The 26158-nt window shown below is 40.0% G+C and overlaps 1 protein-coding gene across 3 annotated transcripts in view; it reads right to left on the reverse strand.

The window, feature by feature from the left end:
* PTPN14 (protein tyrosine phosphatase non-receptor type 14) overlaps nt 1–26158 on the reverse strand; it is a 110006-nt gene that overhangs the window by 12515 nt on the left and 71333 nt on the right. For all 3 annotated transcript variants that reach the window (XM_021547594.3, XM_085576057.1, XM_077781883.2), the window contains exons 5-16: nt 25795–25862; nt 22780–22850; nt 21066–21153; nt 18602–18690; nt 16917–17004; nt 16163–16245; nt 13880–13937; nt 10561–10639; nt 7437–8926; nt 4871–5014; nt 3638–3856; nt 410–538 (exon numbers count right to left, since the gene is read on the reverse strand). In XM_021547594.3, the coding sequence (XP_021403269.1) occupies nt 410–538; nt 3638–3856; nt 4871–5014; nt 7437–8926; nt 10561–10639; nt 13880–13937; nt 16163–16245; nt 16917–17004; nt 18602–18690; nt 21066–21153; nt 22780–22850; nt 25795–25862 (2606 nt within the window). The remainder of the gene's footprint in view (nt 1–409; nt 539–3637; nt 3857–4870; nt 5015–7436; nt 8927–10560; nt 10640–13879; nt 13938–16162; nt 16246–16916; nt 17005–18601; nt 18691–21065; nt 21154–22779; nt 22851–25794; nt 25863–26158) is intronic.

Consider the following 26158-nt stretch of genomic DNA (forward strand, 5'->3'; position numbering starts at 1 on the left):
TTTTTGCCTTTTTTTTTTTTTTAACACGGACACTTCTATGGAAACAACAGCTTCTGTTTTCTTTTCAGCTGATAAGAGTGAGGGTATACAGAACTGGCCTTGGATGGGGTGGAAATCTCTGTCATTTTAACCAGGAGCAAGTTCAGTGCTCTCACATTCCAATGGAAACATCTTTGTTTGGCTTGGCCCAAGCAGAGAGAAGGAGGGCTCCTGCTTGTTTCACTTCAGCATTTGCCAAACTGAGTGTCAGGAAGTTAGGAAGTATAGTATGAGAGCAGTACAGGCATATGTTCAAACAGAGCCAGAGGAAAAGGGGATGTTGATAGAAAAAACAGGTTACTGGAGTGGGAAGTGATGATAACAACAGATTGGCTCACATCAGAAAGAATGATTCTGTGATTTCACATACCTCTTCAGCTGTGACCATGGCTATAACATTCACCCCCTGTTCCCACACCATCTGCCAGAAGTCATGGCATGTGTGTGGCAGGGGCCCTTGAGTAGCAATGTAGTGCCACTCCTCTCCACCTACAGTCACCTGGGAGGAAGGGAAAAAGAAACAACCACTCAGTGCCTGAATTCTCAGCAGTGTCTGTGCCAGAACTGCCTTTTCAACAAAAGAAACTACAGTGAAATTTTTACTTCTTTGTTCTTCTACTTTTGAAAAAATACTGTGAACAAATATCATCCTTTTTATAAGGGCAAATCTAACAAAACCTTCAGTGCTTCCATGTCCTGTCTTGATGCCCATAACCATAAAGCTTTGGTCTAAATGCCTTCTTTCTTGCCATTGCATCTGGATCATATAGACGAAAAAAAACCAAACAAAACAACCCAACAACCAACCAAATAAAAAAAATCTGTGCATTTTACTCACCTTGGGTTTTTCAGTTCAGAACCTGAAAACTACCATAGAGTAAATTCAGTACATCAGATGTCTTTCAAACACCATGAGAAATTTAAAATTACCCAAAGCTGTAGTCATGTAAATCTATTTTCCAATACACAACTGGTTTACCAACCACATCTTACAGAAGTATTTGTGTATTTGCATGACAGGTAATGAAATTCTTTTTGAAGCATTAACACACAGATTTACAGACTGCAAATTCTGAAGTGCCCTGAACAGAGCCAGCATTACCTTGCAGTTAGCTAGTATAAAACACTGCTTTAACTGACAGAGGCAGTTTTAAAAAAAATCACTTGTGTACTAAAAAAATCATAATTTTATGACACATAACTTGCTATGCATCAGAGAAGGCTTACAAAATCTTTTTTCTAACATTTTAGGTAAAAATCTGAAGTGCTTTTAGAACTACTACATATCACTTCAAAAATATGCTTACCAGAAGAACCAGACAAACTCATTATTTTGGAAAGTTGAAATACTTTTCCTTCTCAGACTAAGGTCTCCTAGTTCTGCTTATTAGCCCAGAGCCACTTCTCCCAAAGTTATAAATCCCAGAGAAGAAGATTTACAACAAAAATGCTGACACATCCATAAATATCAATGTACTGGCAGACAACACTATGAGGAACAATCAATAACTCTGACAGGTTCAACCACATACCGTGTTTGAGGTCTTTGAATACATTCTCAGAAATAATAAAATAAATTCATTTATTCATCAAACAACTGCTTATTAATCTGGAATGCTTGGGGTTTTACACCTATAAATAACATCATTTTTGTACAATAACAAGTTTCTCACTTTACTGAAAACTGTTTGACCCTGTACAACAGCTCCTTTTCTTTATTTCATACTATGCAGCATTTTCTTTTTTGAATGATGGCTAAAAACAGCAAGACCAAGGCTGGAAGACTTCTTAAGTTCTTGTACTAGATGAGAATTAATATAAACTGCACATCCCTAAGCAGCAGCCTGCACTTGTACTGATGGTCTGCAGCCACGGGTGGTAGTACAGTGACACTTTAAGTCAATACTGACTTTTTAAATCAATACTGAGCTTTTCAAGTCAATACTGAGCTGACACAGTCGGTCAGATGAAGTGCTCGTAAGAACCTTTGTGCTTTATCCATAAATTTAATTACAATTATGATCCTTGTATCTTAACAGCAATGATCCATGGTAAATAAGCAGAGAATTATTGTTAAACTGTGGGGCTTGCAGACCAAGCAGTGGGAGCTGGAATCCTCCAGGCATGGATCCCATCAGGATGTCAGAGGAGTTTTCTTTGTCTACTGACTTCTGGTCCGAGCCTCCTGGCACATGACATGAAAGGCCCATAAATAGTCTGAAGGGAATGGGATGCCTGGAATGTTTACTGCATTCTAATGCCCTAGCTGCAGGAAATTAAAAATTAAATATTGGGCTGAAAACACAGGCACACACTGTGCTGCTGAGGTAAATTTCACAGATGCAATTTCACCTTCTAAGCAAAAGCACATCTGCTTGGCTTCTGAAAGCACCGCTCCAAGTGCAGGAGGGAAACCCTGCCAAGGCCCTCTGTCAGGCATCAAAGCACTGCTGCCTGGCCCTGGGTGCTCCATGGACATGAGATGTGGCTGTGTCCAACAGCGGCACACAAGATAAAATGTGGGCTCAAAACTAGCCAGGGAAAATAGCATCGTTTAGGAGTATCTTCTTTTTCTCCACCTACTTTGTAGGTAGAAAATTTGGGGCTCAGAAATTCATCATCATAGCAATGTCTGATTATATAAAAACTCAGTATGTGCTTCCTACCAGGCTATGCAGAAAAATGACAAACTGCCAGGATCCTGGTTCAGAAATTATTCAAATATAAAATTCAGATTTGAATCACCAGGATTTAACACTGTAAATCATAGCGAAGGCCAGCAAGTCTCTTTAAACTTTAAAAGGCTTTTACTCAAGGAAAATATTAATTTAACAGGATGTTTTATTCATTATTTTGGAATTATTTCTTATTAATTTGGATTTTGACAATGACAAAACACAGAAAGCCCTCTCTTACAAAAGAATCTGTCATCTGATGCAGAGGATTTCTGTTACTTCTCTCAGGGTACAGTAAAAGCCAACAGAGGACTTTGCAAATACTGCTGAAAGCTTAAAGAAAAACAAGCATCTGCAGTCACTGGAGCATAGTTCACTGTTAAAACTGATCATGCTTGTTAAAACAGTCAGCTTGTATTTCTATTTCTATATTGAATTAACACAAAATCTGAAGTTTCTTGTTCAAAACATAATTTGAAATATGGAAGTTCAATGCAGTTTCCAGTCGGAGATGCAGGGATCTTTCTGGTAAGGTCAGTGTATACTTTAAAACATGCTTTATCACACTGCAGATACTGGGGCTGATCTAATGCATTCTCATGAGGTTTGAGAAAAATGGCACCTCTTTCTACACAAACCAGTGGAGTCATTCCACAACAAGCTGACAGAGGTGGGCACAAAAAAGTCAGGATGCCTCTCCAAAATGACTTCCCAGTCTCCAGCAGTTAAATCAACGTATGCATGTTAGTTGATAGGAGACTTTATAGATGCCCATGGTGACACAAAACGGTATAATGTTACCTCTTAAACCTTTTCAGAAGCTCCAGGGGTACAGCTCCAGAAGAGGCTGCTGTGCAGTCAGAAATGCAAATAAGGCTTTAGCACACCTTCATTTGCCAAGCTAAACTCGAGCAAGCTTTTACCTTTATGTGTGAAGCATTGATGTAGCCTGTATTGTTTTCTTTGGTCGGCACCAGCTCCACTCGGTTCTCCTCGTAAGGAACGACCTCCCTGACGCGGTTGCGCTCCGTATTTTCAGGGAGGGCAGCAGTGGTGAAGATCCCATCTGCCTTTTTCTTTGGAATCTGCTCATATTCTGTAAACACCATCCCCTCCTCCAGCTTCCTCTTCAAGATTTTGCACTAGGATTTAAGAGAAAGGAGCACCAACCCATTAATGCTTCTGGGAAGAACATTTACCACTAGACCCATCCATCCATTCTTTGAATTCCAATACGCAGCCATAGCATTCTCTCACTCACCCCTCCTGCAGTTATCTGAAGAAATATGACACACTTACTTCTACCAAGTTAAACCACTGGCAAATTTTACAGTTTTACATTCCCCCTCCACATTTTTGAAGACTGATAGCATAAAAGGCAAACCTGTACTAAATAATCTTGGCTCAGTAAGAATTTCAGTATGAATATATGATTGCAACATAACAGATATTTTTATTTCTTTCCAGGAAGATCCTACGGCAAGAAATGTGATATGGCCCACATTTTCAAAATATTGCCTAATTCACAAGGATGCAATGCCTGTGGTTGAACACAACCCTACATACAGACAAGGTGGAGGTGAAGTTCTACTCCCTGCAAATTTCTATCTAGAAAACCAGAATGATTCTTTGCAAATTTGCTTCTCAAATCTTAACACAGCAACTGTTTTTAGTATCTGAAATTCCATGCACACACACACACACCCCGTGTGTGCAAACATCAGGAGGCAAACAACTTCTTTTTTTTTTAAATTTAATCCCATTAGAGTCATTAACCAAACTCCTTATCTGTATCAGAACATGAAAAACAGTTTCTGTGGGTAAGCACTGCAGAAGTTCACCTGATCAAGTGAAAAAATGTGCAAAATGTTAGATTTACAGATTGATCTTGTACAGTCAGGTGAAACAGAACAGCCTCCATTTTCACTGACTTCAGTAAATGTTCAAGACATTTGATTTTTCCTGCATTCAAAGACATACCATTCAAAGACATACCAAAGACATACCAGTGTTAGCCACAGCCCTTTTGCATTAATGGCTCTGAAAACTTATATGAGACATTTTTTTCACATTTTAAATCAGATTTTAGTATTTTAAATGCTTCATGCTGCTGGGAACAAAGAGAACAAGCAACATTTTGTGAAGCTCCATCTTACCCTCTCATCCATTGGCACCTTGGTGACTTCATCCTGGCTGTCCTCCGGCACTGGAACCCTAGCAACTGAGAGTCCGTTCAGTGCTGCCAACATCAAGGGCCTCTTCTGGGCCTCCAGGCCTGCCATCTTCTGCTTTTCTAGATTCTTTTGGCAAGAAAAGGCACGTTTTCATCTCTGTGTGATTATTTATAATGCCAGTAAAATGCTGGAATGTTTTTTTAATCTCCAAAATCTGCAACTCTCTGGCCAAGGAATGCAGATGATCACCATTAGCATCGTAAATTCAAATACAACCTCTATTCTTCCTGTTATTCCTCAAAGGCCTGCTCCTACATGAGCACAGAATTTTAATTTCAAAGAAGCAATCCCAGCATGTAATACAGTTTACATGCCATCAAAAGACACACAAATACAATTGCAAGCATTTTCCTGCAGACATTATTCTGGATGCAGGATGCACAAAGCATCACCCTGTTACGTTAAAGTAGCACTCCCAAGGCCAAGATACCTGGGGCATCTTTTGAAAAGCAATAATTTCAATCTATAACAACAAACACTAAAACACAGGCCATTGTTTCTCTTCTGTGATGATAATGCTTAAAATGAGAAGTCTTCTGATGCACTTAGCTTTTATGGTGATTCAAACAGCACCCGTGATATATTCTGCACTAAAAACTGAGCTTGCATGTCCCAGAAACTGAATGCAATAGCAGCCAGGGAGGGATATTATTTATCATATTCATGAATCATATTATGGTATGACATAGAGAACCAGAGCATGAATTTTAAATTCATCCTGCTGCCTCCTCCTTATGACACTGGGAGTTGAAGCATCAAAAAAGACAGAGCATCTCCAGAAGTGCCCAAATTAGGAATATTTTATTCCATTTCCTTAAGAGCTCTTTCTGCTGGATTTGGAAGGAGGGGTAAACAGAAGGGGTGCCTGGTTCTCAGCACACATATGGAAACTGTGGTCACCAGATGGGCCAAGCTCAGCTCCTAGAAACACATGATGGAACCTGAATGCCATCAGATATATGGATATGCCTTGATTATTCAAAAGTTTGTGAGCTTTTTCCTCACCACTGGATTCCTCCAGAGCACTAAGCAAAAATACAAACATTAAAACCCACTTTTCTTTTTATACTTTGAGAAGGCAGGAAAATGCAAGTATTTTTCCTTTGTTTGGGAAATCTATCATTTTTACTAATTCAAAAGTGAAACAGAAGAAAGTCTGTGCTTAACAGATCAAGGTCACCAAATTACCATTAATATAACACCTGATTAATGTGACAAAAACAAGGTCCACACATGTCAAAATTCCTGATCTAGGCTGAAACCACCTTAATAACTTAATGCTAAGGCTACCCCTTCCCTTTTTTCCTTTCTACTTTATATTTTACATTTAAAGTTTAGGAATTGTCAAAGACTAAAATCAGTCTCCATGTTGCAATTTAGTAGCTCAGGTTGTATTACTAAGATTTACACCAGCATAAGGATGCCCAATGGACAAGAACAGCATTGGACATGTTTAGAACATTTCTTAGAATATACAGTAATATTTAAATCTAGCGAGTCATTGATCTAGTACACTACAAACTCTTTTCTGCTTTGGACCATTTAGGTGCTTTATTAATTTCTTTCAGGAATGGTTTTGGTTTCAGACAGTGCTGAAAATGAGAACTACAGCATACACTTAGGTTTCTGTGACTGCAGTTGCACTGCTCACAGCACTACACCAGGTGTATATGTAGGTCACTAAGGGCATCCCTCATATTTCTGTCATTGCCTTTAAATACTTCTTATTTTATATTTGTTGCAAGTTTAACAGAACTCTGCTTCTCATACTTGAGTGCATTTTTAACAAAATAAACAATCCAAATGCTCAACCACACAGCCTCTACATCTGCTGCTTCTCTATTTAGATATCCGGTTCCTCAGTTACTGGCGAAACCGACAATCCATATTCTAGGGCTACCAGGGTTTTATTCAGAGAACTACATTACATAAAGTGACAGGAAGGGAATTAAATATCATTTCAACAAAATCCTGAGTTGCCATTATGTTATGTGATACTTCACCTGACACCCTTGCAAACGAATAAAACACCAGTGCCAAAAACTCAACCTCCCACCCATCTCGGCAAACGCATTCCAGACTCGCCCTGCCCTCAAATCCTAAAGGGAAGCAGCCACCAAGGGGGGCTTTGCCATCAGCCTCCTCATCCCTAGGTGCCCGCCCTGCCATCCACCCATCTCCAGCCAGCACTGCTGCCAGGGCGGTGGCATCCTCAGCTGGGTCAGACACAGGTCTGGCCAGCAGCCAAAGAGCCACAGCTGAGGCAACAAACAAGCCCAAGCAGTGCATGGGATCAGCCCCCGTGACAGCCCGCAAAACCAAATTGTATGTGGCACTTAATATCACATTTCCCAGCTTTAAGCAAATCCACAGCTTCCCACCCACATGTTCCCCTGCAGTTTACTGACCCAACAGTTTTTTGGGATGGAAGTTGACCTGTGTGATTGCTAATTTTGAAGAAGCCACCACAACAGAGGAAGGCACTTACCCTCATCATGATCTCTCTTTCTATAATGCTGTCCTCGATAGAAAACATTTCAGACACAGGCCTTTCCTTGACCGGCTCTTTCTTGACCCGCTCCTTCACACTGGTGAGGTCAGGCTCCGAGATAGAGGGCCCCAGTGAAGACCCATTTATTGCCACTTGATCAGTTCGAGAGACACTGATGGCTTTGGAAGGCCCCGGCCTCATGGCCTTGGCCCTGGCTACAGCCACAGAAATGCTAACGTGGTCCTGCCTCAGTGCTCCATTGCTGACACTTTTACGAGGCCCAGGATACTCCGGAGGAGGTTTATTTGGTATTCTAGCCAAGGCAGCTTGCAGCTGAGCGCTGTACTCCATGTTCTCATGGAGGGCTGCTATCCGAGACACAGATTCCTGCGTTTCTTCTTCCTCTTCGCTTTCACTGCTGTGTATCAGCATTGTGGCATCAGAAAACGTCTTTTTGTGGTGGTAGTGAGGGACTTGCTGAACTTCGTGCCCCATCTGGACCGACTCTTCCGGCTGCACCTGCTCCCGCAAAGTGTTCCTGCGCGGCAGAGGGGCGTTTAAGGTTTTTAAGGCCATGGCTTCTATCCCGCGCACCATATTGCTGATGACCTCCAGGCTGTGGCGCTTGTTCACTGCCGCGTGATGCTTCACGGCCATGAGGGGCTCGCTGACCTCCTGCAGCGACTGGCGCACCACCGGCGAGCTGTCCTCCTGGAAGGTTTTCACCGAGAGCTGGACCTTACGCGTGACCAAGTCGGGGCTGCTGCCGCTGACGTACTTGTGCCGGTGGCTGGCCAGGTCGGGCGTGCTGGTGGCGGGGCGCGGGCGCGGGTACGGAGGCGGGGGTCTGAAGAGATAGTTCTTGAGCATGTGGGTGGTGTTGTAGCTCTGGCTGCTCTGCAGCTGCATGTTGGCCAGTTCTGGGGTGCTGACCGTGTGGGATATGGCGCTGGCTGCCGTCTTATTCTGAGCAGCGTTGTTAGGGTTCATTTGGTCAGACGGGGCCACAGGCTTGTTATAGCCACCCCCCTGGGGCCCGTAGGTGATCGTGTAAGGGTGCCTCTCTCGAATCTCAGGCTGGCTGTAAACTAGGTCCTCTGGCTGGTTGTAAGCATGTGTGTTTCCAATATTGAGATTCCTCAAAGACTGGCTTTGGCTGTCCATCTGGATCACCCCTCTCTTCATTTGCCTCATGACAGTTTCATAATCTGGAGTTGGCCTGTAAGACGGGACGATGATTGCACTGTGTCTGTGGCTGGGGATATAGTCTGCTCTCATGATGTCACTTCCCGGGATGCTCAGATTTGAGGACATTGGAGATGCCTGGACGAAGTTCTGTGAGCGATTGAGGGAGTTCATGCTGTGGGCACTGCACACACTCCCGTTGGGTCCATTACCATTCAAGTAGCTGAAGTCCATTGGACACCTATCCAAACTGGTCTGAGACCTACAGTAGAAAGTTTCTTCATTTCCATGGAAAATGCTATCTGTGTAGAGTAGGGAGAGAAATGTTGACAATTTTAACCCACAAGGACTTATTAGCTGCTAACAAAACTTCAAATGCACTCTGCACCATTGAGTACAGAGACAGTTTACTGCACAAGTGCAGGGAATGTCTGGTCTTGGGAGCATCTTTGAGCCATCAAAATAGAACTGAGGAAAGCTACCAACGTAAACATACTCAGCATTTAGCAAAACATGGTAGTAGTTCAGACCTTGTGGGAAACATGAAAGGAGAAAGACAGGAAGTGTTTTTGCCTGAGGTGGCAAGGAAGAATAAAGGGGCATCTCCTCCCTTAGCATGGTGAGAGGGTTCACTGATGCTGACACCATAAACCTCCAGCGCTGCAAGCATATGGTTAACCTGAAAAATGCTCTTGTCTCTTCTGTTGATACATAGCTGTCTGAGATTCAGAGTAGCAGAGGACTGTGAAATTGGAAATCTGACTTTAGACCAATCAACAGTTTTGAGGATCTGAAGTAAGACACATTTGGGTGATCAAAGCTCAGGAAAAAAAAAAAAAAGAAAAAAAAACCCAAACAACAAACCACCATGCAGATGCACTACAGAATTTTAAATACTTCAGCAATGCCCTGAGAGGAAATCAACAGTAAAGATCATATACTGGATCACAACTTTACTGCAAGACTGTCCTTGCTGAAAATCCTGTAAGAAAAGAGTAATAGCTTCCCAAACTCTGAAATCAGCTAGTTCTTTGAAAATATAGAAAAGTCTGTTGTAAAACTAAGGGAATTTTACAATTCTAAATTTGAGAATATTCTTCACAGCTTTACCTTCACAGTACAATAGTAGTACCACTAAGTCAATCTTACTGTATGCAAGGAACTCTACTAAATGGCTCCTTTCAAAACTTCCCATCTTCTACCTTAAAACTAGTCAGACCCTACAACCCAGAACACTAACTGGTGAGGTATTGATTGAGAGTTCCTCTGCTGGTGAGAATACTTCAGCTGTACCTCTCATGAATTGCAAAGAACAGCAGCCTAGCAGACCTGGCTACGTGTATCCCGAAAGGTGGGGTGGTTAAGGGTGTGAGACTCAAGCTGTTTAGGGGCTGGGCTCCATTCCCAGACTTGATCAAAGTAACCTGGCACAACCTCTTAAAGAATTTATTTGTCAAACATGGGCGTGAAAATAGTCCTCCTTGTGTCTGTAAGGCTAACAATGCAGGTGGTGGTGAAAAATCAGCAGAAAAGGTTGTCTACAGATACAGATTCATGGACAGGACATTATGACTTCTCTTACAGTAAAAGCTTTTTGCTGTCTCCTTTTCCCTCACTCGGTTTCTCTCCCTGGCCCCAGCTGGCACTGCCTTTGAGTACAGCCATCATACTCCCTTTAGAAATTATTTTTTCAGCTCACTGAACTGGAATACCAAGGTTAAGGTCCATATAATCATACACAGATATTTTAGGGAAATTTGAAAACTGAAATTGGCCTTCAAACAGAAGACTTACTGCAACATTAACTATAAAACTGCTAGTTTCCTGCAGCAGCAGCTCCCATTTGATGGCATTATAAATCTAGATATAAGGCTTAGGAGCTTTGCATACACATAAAATTGAAGTACATTAAAGGGAAAATATATGCTCTAAGTACCTTGTGAATTATGTGTTTCAGTGTAGTGTTCTCCACACTGGACATGCATAGGAGGCAGTATAAAAGGATGTTGTCTTGGCTGAAATAAAAGCACAAGGAAATAAAAAAGCATTAGGACTTCTTTTACTACAATTTTTGCAACTGAAACAGGAAAAATGGTTCTGTGCCCTTTCCACTAAATATTGCTCTTTCTTACCCAGCCAAAAACACATCTTGGCAGCTCCTTATAGAACAGAGAATAACTTTTTGTAAATTGCTTGCTAAATTTTATTACAGAGCCCAAAACTGACCAGTTAAGACTCCTTTAAGCACAACCACTTCAGTAAACAACATCCACAATTTCAACTCTTTTAAAATTCTTCACATTTTTATTAAAAGCCCTTGCCCTTGAAGAATTAAACCCAAACAAAACAGACACCTAATGAGGACAAAAGTAGACATGGAACAAATTCAAGGACACTGTTATTCACACAATAAGACTACATAAGGACTTAAAATAACTCTGCAAATTACACAAACATTGAATTCCTTAGACAAGGAATTCGAGTTTACTCCAATAATCTGCACTGAAAGAATTTTTTAAATGCAAATCTCAGAAGGAACGATTCAGCATTAAATCAGTAGGATCAGTTACAGAAAATAAATCAGTGCTGACGCCGTATTCCCCAGCTTTGTCCCTTGGTAAACCAACATGTTTTGCAATTCTGCTTTGCCACCTGCACTGCTATGGCCTGTCTGGTGTCACTGACCAAGTTTATGAAAACATATTTCAATATATGAAGTAAGCAGAAAGACAAGGAAGGCACTCCTGTCTCATGAATGTGCCTTCCTTAGCAGCAGAATAAGGGCTTTTCATCCAGGCTGATTCATGTAGCTCAGACTATTAAGGAATACTGTGGATGCCCAAGGCAAAAAACCCCACATAATCTGCCTTTGCGTGCACATGCACCAAATGAGCACCAAGCAAGTTTGCTAGCAAAGAGGAGGGTAGGGAAGGGGTAAGATTTACATTTTCCATGTAAATGGTGAGAAGGAATGAGAATCAAAGATACTGAGCTCAGTATGAATTCTTGCATATAAAATAGCTGTGTTAAAGCCAGAACTGGAAAACAACAAGAAATATTTTTGCTACAAGAATTACTTCCAAAGGTATAAAACCTTAGTCTCACTGAACAACCTGGGCCAAGGAGACTGCTATCGACAATTTTAGTAGAGAAGCTGAGGCTGGAACTAACTGCGATGCTGGAAAGCCTAACAAATGGAGGGCAGAGAAAAAGTTCAAGGAAAGAGGAGTGACTTCTACTAAGAATCCACAAACTGGAGCAGTTTTCTTTGTGATAGATATTAGGAAAGGTATCGGCAAGAAATCTGGAATTTGTATTTCTAAGACCCATCTGTCTCCTTTGAAAAAAGAGAACCCTGGTTTCTGAAGAACAACAATATCTAAATTAATGATGACTTGGATTTTTTTAGAAATCAGGTAATTAAACATACCATTATATTAAGATCTCCTACACTGAGGGTTTTTTTCTGGAAAACCAACATTGCTGGGTGGTCTGACAGGAAAAAGAGACAGCAGAAACCATGCCAAAACCATATAAAGGGTCTTGATCTGAAAGTAAAGAACATGATCCCTAGTGAAGTGGCAGAGCCTCACCCCAAAGATTCCACTTCACTTCCCATTTCTGCCTACTGATTTATTGCTACACAAGACAAATGAATAGGTAGGTGTATGAAGGTATGTGCAGTTCAGACAACAGTCAGGAGGCTTTTTTTTTTCTTCCCAAAGAGAACTGTTCCAACAAGTTAACAGAGCAATTATGAAAAAGGCAGCTGAAAGTTCACCGTGAGCAATCAGCAGCCCAGTACACTTCTCAATTGATGAGCCCACATTCTTCCTCTTGATCTTCCCGAGACTTTGGGGATTTAAAGCTTGTTGCATGCTTATGTTTACAACAAAGTGGCAGCACAATTTGTTTTTTCTTTTGAAAGAGCAGATTTCCATTTTTCATATACAATTTCGAAAGCAGTTCACTTTTTCCACTCATGATATAACAGAGGCTGTAGCATAAAAATGCAAAGCACCATTCATTTTTTCACCTTCAGTTCTGCATAGTAATTTCCAGCGTTCTAACTCATAAGTACCAAAAATACTGTAAATATGCCACAGAGAATGCTATACACAGCCTGTGTATTGCATCATGATACCTTAGAAACATCTTAACAATGGAAGGACAAAGAAATCTCGAGGCAGCTACAGCAGCTTTCCTGCCCGGAAAACAGAGAGTGCAACTTTTAGATATAATGGATTGTATACACAGACACAGGAAAATAACCTGTGTTGAAATCTGCAAGGACAAAGCTATCCTAAAATCAGTATCTGCTTAAGCCTAATTTTGGAATATTTTCACAAACTGTAACCACACTGTGGGGAAATGTCAAGAAAACACTTGCCCACATCAGCTTTCTGCCATGCAGCAATAAGGTAATGGACTTTTCAATCTGGAAAGATCTACAAAGAAGGTATAACCTATACCACACATGAAAACTGGCAACCTGCTTGGAGATAATATTGCTCTCTGTCCAAGGAACCAGCAATGCTACTGCTACAGAAATAAGATTAAGAAATATTGACATGCTAGACATTAAAACTTAACAAAAAAAAAAACCATTTTCTTTAGAACAGATGGGAGAAAAAAAAAAGACTCACACATGACTTTTTTTTTTTTGTAAATATTTCAGGAAAAAATTACCCAGTTTTGTCAGATTCATAGTGTTTCTGGGGATTAGCTGAATAGAAATAAAAACCATTTAAGAAAAACTCTGAATCACAATGCTGATTCTAATAGTTTAACTTAAATTAACAGTAACTCCACACATAAAATAGAGTCTTAACCTAAGAAGCTGCTAAATTGTAAATAGTCCTTATAAAAAAACATGAGGATTGAAGAAATGTGAAATGCAACACTTTATAATGACTAGATTTGATGCATAGAGCACAAGACATTTAAAATTCTTTCTAGAGAATTATTTTCTCTACATATTGAAATAACCTCAATGCAGCAGAAAAAATGCTCAATTTTTAAAGGGCAAGTAAAAATACAATGCCTTGAAGACTGCAATTTTTACTACTCACTGGTGATATTATCCAGTTAATCAATCTGGGCAGTCACACTCTTGAAACTCATTCCAATCACATTGCCAACAAGAAGTGAGTTAATGGGCTTATTTGAAATTTAGAAAGTAGTTCATCTTATACAATGCCTCATCTCATCAGAAATGGTATAGATATTCTTAAAGACCTCACTGTGGCACGTACCAAAGATGACCTACTCCAGGTTGGCCGCCGTCGGATAGGGGGAGGAGAATTTGATTGTCTGTGGACGAAAAAGAGAAATTATAGAAACCACAATATCTCAGTTCTGAGTCAAGAATGAATGGGAAAAACAAGATGTGAAGAACCCGTTCATATTGCTCATTACTGAGATTTTCAGATATATGAATAAATGAAAATAATTCAGGTTCTTCTTTAAATACAAAAAATGTTCCCATTCCAAATTATACATGCCTTTTGTTCATTACCCTATTTGGCTCACTTGGAAACATGTCTCTTAAGTAAAAAAACTGAACATGGCAGACAGGTACAGTCACAGGTGATTTAATGTGAACATTAAAACAAGGACAATCCTATGAAATTGATAGCAATCACTCCAAAGCAATGCACACAGATCAGGAAGAAAAGGAAAAAAAAACAACTGTTAGAACAATACTAGCAGAGCCACATACAGTGTTAGAGTAGCCAGGTGCAGTGGAAGGAACAAGGAGTGTAGGAGGAAAAAAAATATGATGAATGATGAAGGGAAAGAAACAAGTTGAAGGAGGTAGAAATATAGTGCTTACGTGAAGAGAGGAAAGGTGGAATTTGTCCTCTTACAGTTTCTGATCTGGCGAATGATGTTATGTGCAATTAGAGGAAAGGCACACAGGAAAACAAACAACTATCATTTTAACACAGAGGGCAGGAAAATTATTTGGCTAGAAAACACACACCAGCATATGCTGCCATCAATATCTGTAGCTCTAGCACACAAGCTTATACCATATGAGATCATGGTAAAGGGGGCAATTCTAATGACAAAAATACATTAAAACTTGTTATTTCATTCTTTGACTTTGTGACATCCCCTACCTTTATTAGTCCAAATATCTGCAAGTGGCCTATGAATCTGCTACATGCAACACATTCATAGGACCCACATACTTATGGTTCAGTGTTTAGGGAGAAACATGATCAAAAGCTATGGATTCTGCAGTCTGGATTGTGACTGGTAACAAAAATTATCTCTGTTGACCCCAACACAGCTTCAAAGGGAAAATGTCTCAAGGTGACAGACTATGGTATTTGACTGTCACAAGGAAAAAAATCAGGAGTTCCCTTTGAATTCAATCCCTCTGGAACCATTAAACTGAGTTTAGCATTGGACTATTTAAATCTATTATATGCTGCTAAGAAATGTCTTTCCCAATCTGAACTGAGAGCAACATGTGAAATCTAACAAACATCTCTTTTCTCTAAGTGAAAAGATCACTCAGAGCAGTTCACCTCACTAGACTCTCCTATGTTCTAACTCACCATATGTTAATATAATGTGTGCACACATGAAAGACCTTCCACTCTTCCCCTCATAATTTTGGCTTTATTTTCCAACAGATGGCATTACCCAGCTGAGCAGATGGGATGTCCAGCTCTAACTAGAGTTGTTGATGGAGATGAGACTTCTTCATGGTAAGTTTTGCAAGAATTTAATTTTCTCTGCTATACTCACCCAGCACACCAGGAAAACTTCTCAAAACTCTAACCTTTTGAAAGCCAAATTTACCTCAATCTGAAAATGTGTGCTGGTGTAAATGAAACATCTCATCTAAGAAACAGACTTTTGAATTAAAGCTAAAGCCTAATGAATTCCTTCTTCAGTTAGAAGGAATCCACCTGTGTGAGAGGACTAGCTCAAGGCCAGTTTCTAAGAAAGTGCTCAAACCAGAGCCTAAAGGAGACTTCGGGTTTAGATTTACAATCTCTGCTGTGTTGTGGCAGCACAGCTACGCTGATTAACACACCCAGGTGCCCTCTCTCGTTCAGCATGCACAAGAGGCAGATAAATTATCCTGCCCAAACTAGAAGATGACAACCTCCACTTTCCAGCACCTTTAGCTGCTGGATGGGCAGTGCATCTGCTGCTATAGCTCACATTTTGACATGATAATCTAGGTCACCTTTCTCTCCAGTTTAGGCTAATAATCTGGGCTATCAACAGCAGACACCAAGGCCTTTGATTCAAGACTCCCTGTAGGATTTGGCTGCTTGGAGAGCATCAAAAATCACAAGGCTCAGAATGAAATTTCATTCTCAACTATTTGTTCTTGCTGTTGGTTGAAATAAAACCAGAAAAAAAGGGAAAGGGGAGAAGAATAACTGACATATATGACTAGGAAAAAAAACAAACTAAAAAACCCCAAAAACTGAACAAAACCAGACATGCCAAAACTCAGACTAATTCCAAAGCAAGGTGTCAGAAAACAACTGTGAAGCAACAGTACTCACTCTGTGCAGATTTTGTTCTGTTTATAAAACTTGTGTCTTGATGCAAAGAGACGTGAAATATATTTGGCATTTTCAAGATCATCCTTTAAAAGTGAGAAAAAAAAATAGGGAAAAAATAGTTTATTTTGTTATTCTTACCAAGAAGTGACAAAAGCTTTTTAAAAATCCAGTTGTGGGAATGTTGGGTAAGGTCTACCATGGGTTATTCCATAGTCTATCATAGAACTTGGCTCTTGAGAAAACATCTAGTGGTCTCAAGGGCACTGAAGGCATAGGATTACTGAAACCCAGTGGTGTGCATTTACACACTGCCACTTCACTGCTAAGGCACAGTAGCAGGGGACTGCAACAATAAAATGGCTCAAGCTTGCTGGTCCAGTTTGTGTACTGGCCTTGGTTCAGGGAGATGTGGAGTGATTTTAAACAGTACAGAACAGCACTGTGGCACTCTGAGCTCCAGTATGTGCAACATGGTAGCTCATGCCCAGTTTCTACTTATGCTGCTGTATTTATGCCATTAAAAAAGCACTTCAGTTTTTTGCAGACTTCGCAGCACAGGATATTTCAGTGCACTTGGAAGAAAATACAGAAATTAATAGCTAGATGAAGTTAATTTCTCTTTCTGTATAAAGTACAACAGGAATGTGAGGGGGGTGGTGTTATGCAAGCGAGCCTCTTTGGGAAAGTGGCATTTTAAAGGTTTATTTTTACATAAGTAGCTTTCATGATGACACTGATCAGATCTTTTTCTTACTGTGTGAAAGAGTACATTCTCTTCTTTGTTGATCAACTCTAGAACAATTGAAGACTTGTTATGAGCAATATTCCCAATGTCGTTCCACCTGCAGAGTAAAAAAATGCATTGGAGTTTGCCAACACATACATTCACACATTTCACAAACACAGCAGGAATCCCTTAGTCAACATCAGTCTCATTTTATGGGAAAGGTTTTCAGTAACTTTTTGGTGAAGAAACCTGGTCAGAAAAACAAGGAAATCATGTTCTGATTAGAAATGCAAGCATAGTCAGCTCTTAATCCAAAGCAGAAGAGTTAAAAGCTCTCTTTAAAAACATGAATTTGAAGACCCACAATAGAAGACACACTAAAAACACAGTACTAATAACCATTTTACTGAACTGTGGCATTTTGGAACTGATTGATTTTAACCACATGTAATAGAATTATTTTGTTTTATTCCTCCCCAAATGCTGCTTCCACCTTTCATTCAGTGCTAATTCTTGCTAAAGAAGGTTGACAACGTGGCTATGTAGGCTATGCATACCATGTTAATACTCTGGCCTTATGTTTGCAATCATTTTTTTTACCCAAGTAATTGTCAGGTTGCCCAAGATCCGAGTTATAATCTTCTTACAAATAGCTGACAGACATTTGCGTACATTGCATGCAATCCATGGGTATGGAAAGGACTTGTTTGTTCTGTTTGCAGCATGCATTCCTCTTCATGTCATGGCAGGATGCTTGCAGTGCATATTTCCAAAGAGTTAGAATCCCAGCACCAACTCTCATTTCTACATGTAAAGAAACTTCTTGCTTTTGTCACCTGGCCCAATTAAAGGATTATCTAATTCCTTCTCAAAATTACATATGCAAAACATCAGCTACAGGGAAAAGAGAGCACTAACATTTTTTAAACTGACTAATGAAAGCTCTTTTAAAGCAACCCTCCCTGCAAAATTCCAGTTGAAGTCTGATATAAGCCGTAACTACTGGTTGAAAATCAGCACATCTCAAAAACTACAGCTTTCAGGCAGCACAAAATTCCTACTCTAATCACAGGGATTAGTAAAAATCTACTTCAAGTAAACAGCAACAGTAATAAAAATACCCACTAGAAGAGTAGCAAAGAAGAGCGAAACTATCCTCCCTGGAATCATGGAAATTTCCAGCAAAATTTTCATTCAGAAAAAACCCACAAAAGAAAGTTAGTGAATAAGTCATTCTTGCTAACCAAAATAAACTGCAGAAGAAACAATAGACTGACACAGGCATGATTTTCAAAATCACAGAATGAGAAAGTTCAACATTTTTTTAGTGGGGCATCTAAATGTGGCAACCAGATTTTCAGAAGTGTTGAGCTCTTAGGCTGTCAGCTGCAAGGTTTAACAGATTTGCATTCAGAAGCATCAAAGAAGAAGACAAAGACAAAAGAAGAAAAGGGATCAAAGCCTTGTAAACTAGAACAAGATACATGACAGGCTACTACTACTTTCTTGCCATCCAACCCATTCACAGACATCAGAAATTATTCTTTATCTAATCTCCTTGGGCCAAGAGACCAATCCTGAAAACTGCAAGGTTACTACTCCTTAGTTAGAGGATTGGCACTATTACAGTCACATATTCAAGTCAGGAAAAAATCCCATACACACAGCTCTGGAAAGAAACTAATTTTAAATACAAAAGACCCTACTTTTACCTATAAATCACAGTTGTCCTTCCAATTCTGTTTTTTATGAAGATGCCCATGAAGAAAATACCAAGGTGTATGTCATTTCCATGGTTATCCTGCAGAAAAAGGATAAGAAATCTCATTTAATATATAAACTGGTCAATCGATTTATAGGAATGCATGCTGAAGTACCAAAGAGAAGCCCTTCAGTGTGGATGCAGGACTAACCTATATTTTGCTGCTTGACTGGATTTAAGAGCAGTTAGCACTTAAGTTGATCAATTGTGCTGATTAGTGAGAACAGAAGATAAATGAGCTCCAAGTTCTCCTCTCTCAAACACCATGCGGACCATTGTGTAATATCCCACATCCCCTGTATTGGTGATTACAGCTATCTAGAGCCTGTAGGAATACCAAAAGCAATAGTTCTCTTTCACAGTCATGGTATTTCTCCAGACATCTGTTAAAACATGTACAGATTTCAGAACACCACACCTGGAGATGGAATCCTTCTCAAAAGCTCTACCCTTCACACTTCCTCCTTTAAGTACTCCACGTAGAAGTTCACAGCATGTCACCCCAAAAAGTATCTCTATGCAGATACATCCTCCACTGATTTCCAGTTGTTGGGTTAAATGTTCAATTGCACACACCACATAAAAACAATGCAAAACCAGTGGAATCTAAGAAGTCCTATTGCTTTTGCACCTACCCGTGTCTCCTTGTAGGCTCCTGTTTGAAAACCACGTGCTGCTGATCCATTTTGCAATCAGTTTTCTTAAAAAACCTTTTCCTTTTTTTTTGGCTACAAATGCTTAATACTGTTGACAAAAAGGTTTTTCTACATTTATCAACAAGCAAGAACAGTTCCCCCTCAGCTGCATATATAGTAATTGATTCACACTTTAAAGTGGTAAACAGAAATCACACTAACAACACGAGTGTGGTTAGAAAGCATGGCGAGAAGAAAGGATAGGAGAGAAGTTAATGCACTATGCCTGCACACACTGTACAAACCATCACCTGCCCCTGCATTTTAATAGACCAGGTTAGAGCTGTTCTCCTGGCCTTGCTGTGCTTGATCCTCAGAAGGCAATGATGGAGTCTCTGCACCTGTTTAACTACTGAGTGCCTGGCCTTTTGCAAACAAACCATGGCTAGCAATTCATCCACAAGCTGAGAGTCAGCAGTCTAGTCTGGTTAGAGGACAACACACTCTTCTGCCTTGTGCCAGAGGGAGTTTGACAAGGCAAAAAGATTGGGAATACGTGGGGAAAAACGTATGTATTTTTTTTTTACATACATACATATAGCTATGCACATATATCTATGTGTGTGCACGTATACACACAAATACTCACATGGAAAGAAAGACATGTAATTCTAATAACATTTTTGCCAGGAAAAAAGGAGAAAACTTTTGTTTTCCCTTTGAATGCAGTTCTGCTTTGTCCACAGCCACCATGCTGCTCCTTGATGTGGGCCTGACACCTTCCTGCCATTTTGCCAAGCACCCAGTCCACTGCTCATACTTACCTTACAGACACATGCAATAGTATCTAATGAGACTCCCAACACAGAAATCTTTTGCAGTAGTGTGCAGCATTATTCCAAATGAATTTGAGAAAAGCTTTCATTTAGTTCACTGGCAATAAACATTCCAAAATTTTTTTGGCAGATTGAAAGTTTTTTGCCATTCAGCTCCTCCCCTCCAGGCCAATTCTGAGATTGGCACCAAAGGATCAATTTTGACTTCAGCAGGAAGCTTGTTTTGTTTGGTGTGCATCTGGGTTTGTTTTTAAATTCCAAATTATCTTTAACTAGCAGGAAAACCACTCACAATCCACCACTTATAGTGGTTGGGTAGGTTAGCAAAAAGAAATGGGTCATGCTGGGAACAGTGATTTTCAGTTGCTCAACACAACTTTATCATGGCAGCATGTGCTCCATAACGCCACACATCCAGACAATCCACGGCAGGGTGGGACTTCCAGTGAAGGGAAAGTGACTGCAATGCAAAATAATCCCAGAAATTCCCCCAACTACAAATGCATGGAGGACTTGTGTGCACATATAGAAAACTAAGGAAATATGAGGCTAATGTTTAGTAAGTAGCAACTTAGAAAGACATGAAAAGGTCTCATTTTCCAATCCTGTTAAAGATGACCAGAGTTGAGATACATTTGCCCTAGCCACTTTCCCATAGACAGTACGTGAAAGAAAAACAAGGGAGTATCTCTTATTCCCAAGATAACATAGCAACCTCTTCTGTAGCAAGAATTTTCATGGAAGAGAAGCAGCACTCACTATAGGCCTAAGTAACCCTAATGTTGCAATATCCATTCAAGCTACCAGCAGTCATTTCACCCTCTGGAGCATTTAAACAAGTCCTGTCTCTTTTGGACAAACATGACTTGCATGCACACCAAAGGTTGCTGCAGTGTTCTGCATCATTTGATTCAGAGGTTCCTGAATATATACACTAACATACCTTCACAGGGAAAATTTCCTGTCCAAACCCATCCAGACGTTCCACTTCATTGATGTACATTAGCTCAGCCTCTGCTGCTGTAATGCCACTGCAATTAGATTAACAAAAGGCAGCGAATAGTTCAATATTACACAAGTACTAGCAAAAAAAATGTGAGTTTCACAAACCACTTGAGAAGACACTTTGGAAACGTTGCCTAGAAAAGTACAACACAAAGGTAACTTTCAACTTTAGGATCATTTTCAGCAAGGGGGAAAATTTTAGTAAATGTCACTAAGCTAAGGTACAAAGCACAGTTCAAATGACAGGAGGAACAAACAGAACTGATCACATTACTCAGCTTCTTCCACACACATCTTCTCTGGGCTTTATTAAACCATCAGGTTGTGGATAGTTTTGCATGGACAACTTGAACCATAGGGGTGCAAATCTGCCTGAATATTATACAAGACCACTGGAGCCTCCTAAAATGATTCAAAAGGAAAGACCTACATTTTCAAATTGGCTGTTCAAAAACACAGGCACTAAATCCAAAAGTTGAACAGATTCTCTTTCATAAGAGAGAACAAACCAGCTGAAAACTTTTACACACATGTCTACACACGCTCAGGAATTCCAACAGATTTCAATTCTCAAAAGCAGGTCAGAATAGATCGCAGGTTGCTCCAAAAATATGCCACTATTAATTTTTCTCCTCTTTACTCCTCCTTACTTCAGCTTACAAACAGAAATATAGGAACCAGACAAATACCTGGGAGAGGGGAGGTGGAATACGATCTACCTGCTGAAGTGAGGGGAAGTATTTGCTCTTTGTGTTGCAGAAATAGCACTTTAGAGCACAGCAGGTGGGAAATCTTTCCTTTCAAGTCTGTGAGTTAACCAAGATCACACAAGCAGCCTATGGCAGGGAGAGAACAGAACCAGGCCTGTTCATGGCCGGCTTGGAAGCTATTCCTTTGGTTGCATCAAAGGCCCAGGCTTGCATTGAAACTCAACACTGAGAATGGCCTTAGACTCACAGACTGGTATTTGTCCTTTTACAACCACTTTCTCTCATGTAATGGGGAATGCAGCATCCTTCACATAATATTCCTATTGCATATGACATGTGGGCAGTGCCATTTTTCCCATAACAGCACTCTAGAGGTTTGAACACTTCCACCACTGGAACGCCTGGACAACATGAAAGACACTTGCTCACAAAGAAGGTTTTTTTACTGAAGCAATAATGCTCACACTCCTAGCTCATTAACTGATAACACTATACTGTGTCTTCTCCTTGAGACTTCAAACCCAATTCCTGGTTTTTTTCATTTCCATTACACTGACAGCATTTCTATCCCCCCCCCCTCTTGAGAGAGGCCCTTGGATTGCCACCGATCAAGTCACAGGGTCTTTCATCATCAGGATTTAAATGAAATCAAAAAGAGAAAGGAGTCTAGTGCATAGCACAAGTAGTGTTACACATGCTCATTATACTTAAGGGTATAAATGCTTGATTATTTGGGATTAAGTTCCTCAGCCATTTTGTGTTTACAAGAGGCAGATAATCTTCTGCGATGGACTAATTAAAAATCCAGTGACACAAAGCATAACAGCCACATGAAGATAAGCTAGTAAAACACTACCAGGAATGCATGGGGAGGCAGGGAAGTACTAGAGCAATGACAAAAAAAAAAAAAAAATAGCACAAACTTTATCATATCAAGCTCACCTGTGATTTCGGTGCTCCTGAGCAACCTTCTGAGTCAGGTCCTCCAGGACAGCTTCATCCTGGGTCCAATCCTGTAAGAACATGAAGCAGCATCAAAAACTAGTCAACCAAAGAGAGGATAAAATGGCAGGCAGAAATTATGACAGCAGACGGTTCAAGACTTGTAGTTAAGACAGAGAACCTATCACTGACCACATTGAAAAGTCAAAGCATGGGATGCTGAAATCATGTGAGAAGAACACAAAACTCTGATTTTTTTTTTTTTAATGTTCTTTTGAGAGGGTAAAGAGATACTGTTAAAAATAGGCATAAGGTCCTTCTTACTCCAAAATACAGAACAGAATACAGAGCACCAATAAAGGATCTTTTCCTGGATAAGTACTGAACAAGTCCTTAAAAATTTTGGAAAGATACAAAATAATATATACCTTTTAGAAACAGTCCAAAATAATACATAGACCATGGAAAATGAATTCATGAGTATTTTTGTCCTGCAACCTACAGGTACTCCCTTCTTTATGTTAAAGAGATTGAAAGTTTTGCTACTTCTTTGGTGTTGCATTAAAACTTACTTTATGCTTGCAACACATTTCTGAGCAGAAATTTTTATACTCTCCAAATTTAATAATGTGCGGAAGAAACAATTCTGAAATAATTGGGAGCAAGTTAATAAAGGAAGTCTACTCATAAATTCAAGGCCAAAGAAAGGAAGCTGAAAAACTTTCTTGCAAAACCTCAAAGTTCTTACTTTTATTTAAGAAAGCCTTAAGGCTGCGCAGGTAATGTACTTAAATAGACTGCTTCTTGCTCAATGGGGCCCTCCCCTCTGATATTTGCTTCTGCCACAAAAAAATGTGAAAGTGGTAGTGTGCTAATGAAAAATGGCATGGTACATGCCTATGCACAGCCACACACCTGTGGAATGTACTGTGTACATAATTTTGTTCTTTTCACTGCTGAAGAAATGCCATTTGACACACATTGTAACCTCACAAGATCAAACAGCACGAACGTAGCTGCCCCTCCCTCATCCACAGGCTCACTTCACTAATGAATTTATAGCAATGTTCTTGTTGGAGGCTTTTTCTAAGCCCCAAATTCACTCCACATCCTCCAGCTTGCTTAGGGACTTGTTTGTATCTGCAGCACTTAGCCACTGTCACTGAACTTGCAGTAAGATATTTACTATTAGGTTATCCAGCCTCCCCAGAAGAGCAAAGAGAAGTAGTTAAAGAAATGTCTAGAGAAATAGTTGATTTAAGAGAAAGCTTCTGAAGGTGTAGGAAGCAGACACTCCGCTGATCTTCTTAAACTTAGCAATAGTTGCATGGATGAAAAGCAAAATACCACAAAGCAATGGTAAATATGCAAAACAGAAGAGAGCTGACCACACCACCATGGAGGCAGCTGACACAAAAACAGATTCTAAGAAATGGGCCCAAAGAGTAAATTGCTGGAGCGCAGAGAAATTAACCACCTGAAAGTTCATGTAGAGACCTAAAACCTCCCCTAATTTTATTCTGAATAGGAAAGTAGTACCAATATATCCCTGGCAGTGTTCAAGGCCAGGTTGGATGAGGCATTGAGCAACCTGGTCTAGTGGTAGGTGTCCCTCCTCACGGCAGGGGCCTTGAAACTATATGATCCTTAAGGTCCCTTCCAACCCAAACCATTCTGTGATTCATTTTGTATTGAAAGAACTTTGCAGAAGTTCATTTACAAAATGACACCCTGACAACAACACTTTTCTCCATATATGCTTTCAGCCATCTTCTTTCTCATTTAGGCTACCATACATGACTTCATAAGCCATCAACTATACACAAGAGCATCAATTACTTATCAATAGATAAGATAGCTAACCAAAGAAATTCTGCTCCATAGAGAAGATAACAGCAGTTTATTAGTGAAAGGTTAATACTGAAGCCACATTTTACATGTATATGCTACACAAAGCATATTTTGATCTCTGTACATTCCTTCTTCCTTCTAATTTTTTCAGATCACATTGATCTATGTGGTGGCTCAAAATTGCACTTTCACTTCAAAACACCAGGCAGATGTCACCTTTATGGACTTAAGATGAACTGTCCACTGCAGTTCCTATACAAAGAGGTAAGTGGGATGAAATGCTTCTCAAGCCTTCAAATTACAGTGAGATGAATCATGCTCCCTCTACTGCTCCACTAATTGCAGAGGGAAACCAGATGCCTTAACTTCCAGGCAGCTACACTCAGGGCATGGGAACCCCACCCTGCTTCCAGATATTTTTTCCAGTTTAAAAAAATTCCATAATCTTTTATATTTATGCAGATTACACTAAATACTCATGCTGAAGGACTTGTTCATCTAAGACAAAGCCAGCTTTAGCTTCAACAGGCATTTGTTTTGGTTTTTTTTTCTTATCTAATTAATCCTCCCAGAGACTCTCAATGTCACAGACTGCAAGTCTGTTTTGCCACTAAATTTCCAGCATCATTAGTGATCTAAGCTCCTTCCCTAAGCATTCAAGTTATTTGCTAGTTTCCAAGTGTAAACCCAATTTACAGCAAATGTTCCCTGGATAACATTTTGAGAAGACCTCATCCAGGCTTCACTTGAGTGCACTTGAGTCAGCTGATGTAAATCCACATTCTCTTCAGGAATGGCTGCATGGCTTGTCTTGTGACATAACATTTACTAGAGCAGCAGCCCTTATATCCCCTTGATACACCATGTTGTTAATACCACAGTACAGATAATATACACCTTTTAAAACAGCTGCAAATTCTTTTTTGATGCCAAGATGTTTGTTTCTTTTGTGAGCACCAGTTCCTCGTGGAGGTTCAACAGGAACTGAAAACGGGCTGACATTTTACAGCATAGAATAATTCAGCTGCAAACAAGTTTTGGAGAGAAAATTTTGCTTTCACTAGTCCAGTGCTGGTGCTTTTACTCTGTTATCAACAAAGCCATCTCTGAGTCATGGAGAAATTATTCACAAAAGACCACAAAAGAGAGGGATAAAGAACTTACCATAGGAAACAAGACATATTCTCGGAGGAAGTCATGAGATTCAAACTGATTATAGTCTCCAAAATCCGCTGGAAAAAAACCAACGCAATTACTCATTTTGGCACTTTCCACACATGTCAAGACCACACTCAACCTTTGCACAGATGCTTAATTTCAAGTGGGCAAGTTCTCTCTGAAGCCACAGCCTGGCACAAAGACTTTTGCTTGCACTTTAGCTTTTAACATGGAGGTCTAAAATAATTGTGTTATTACCAGAGATCAAGTGACAGCCAACAAGTAATTTCTTTCTTTTGATCCCTAATATAATGACTATTTGCAATGCTTAACCATCAGGAGTGGCAGAGTGTTTTTCTGTAGCCATCTT

This window comes from Lonchura striata, chromosome 3 (genome assembly GCF_050655825.1).
Source record: "Lonchura striata isolate lonStrDom1 chromosome 3, ASM5065582v1, whole genome shotgun sequence".
Lineage (NCBI taxonomy): Eukaryota > Metazoa > Chordata > Aves > Passeriformes > Estrildidae > Lonchura > Lonchura striata.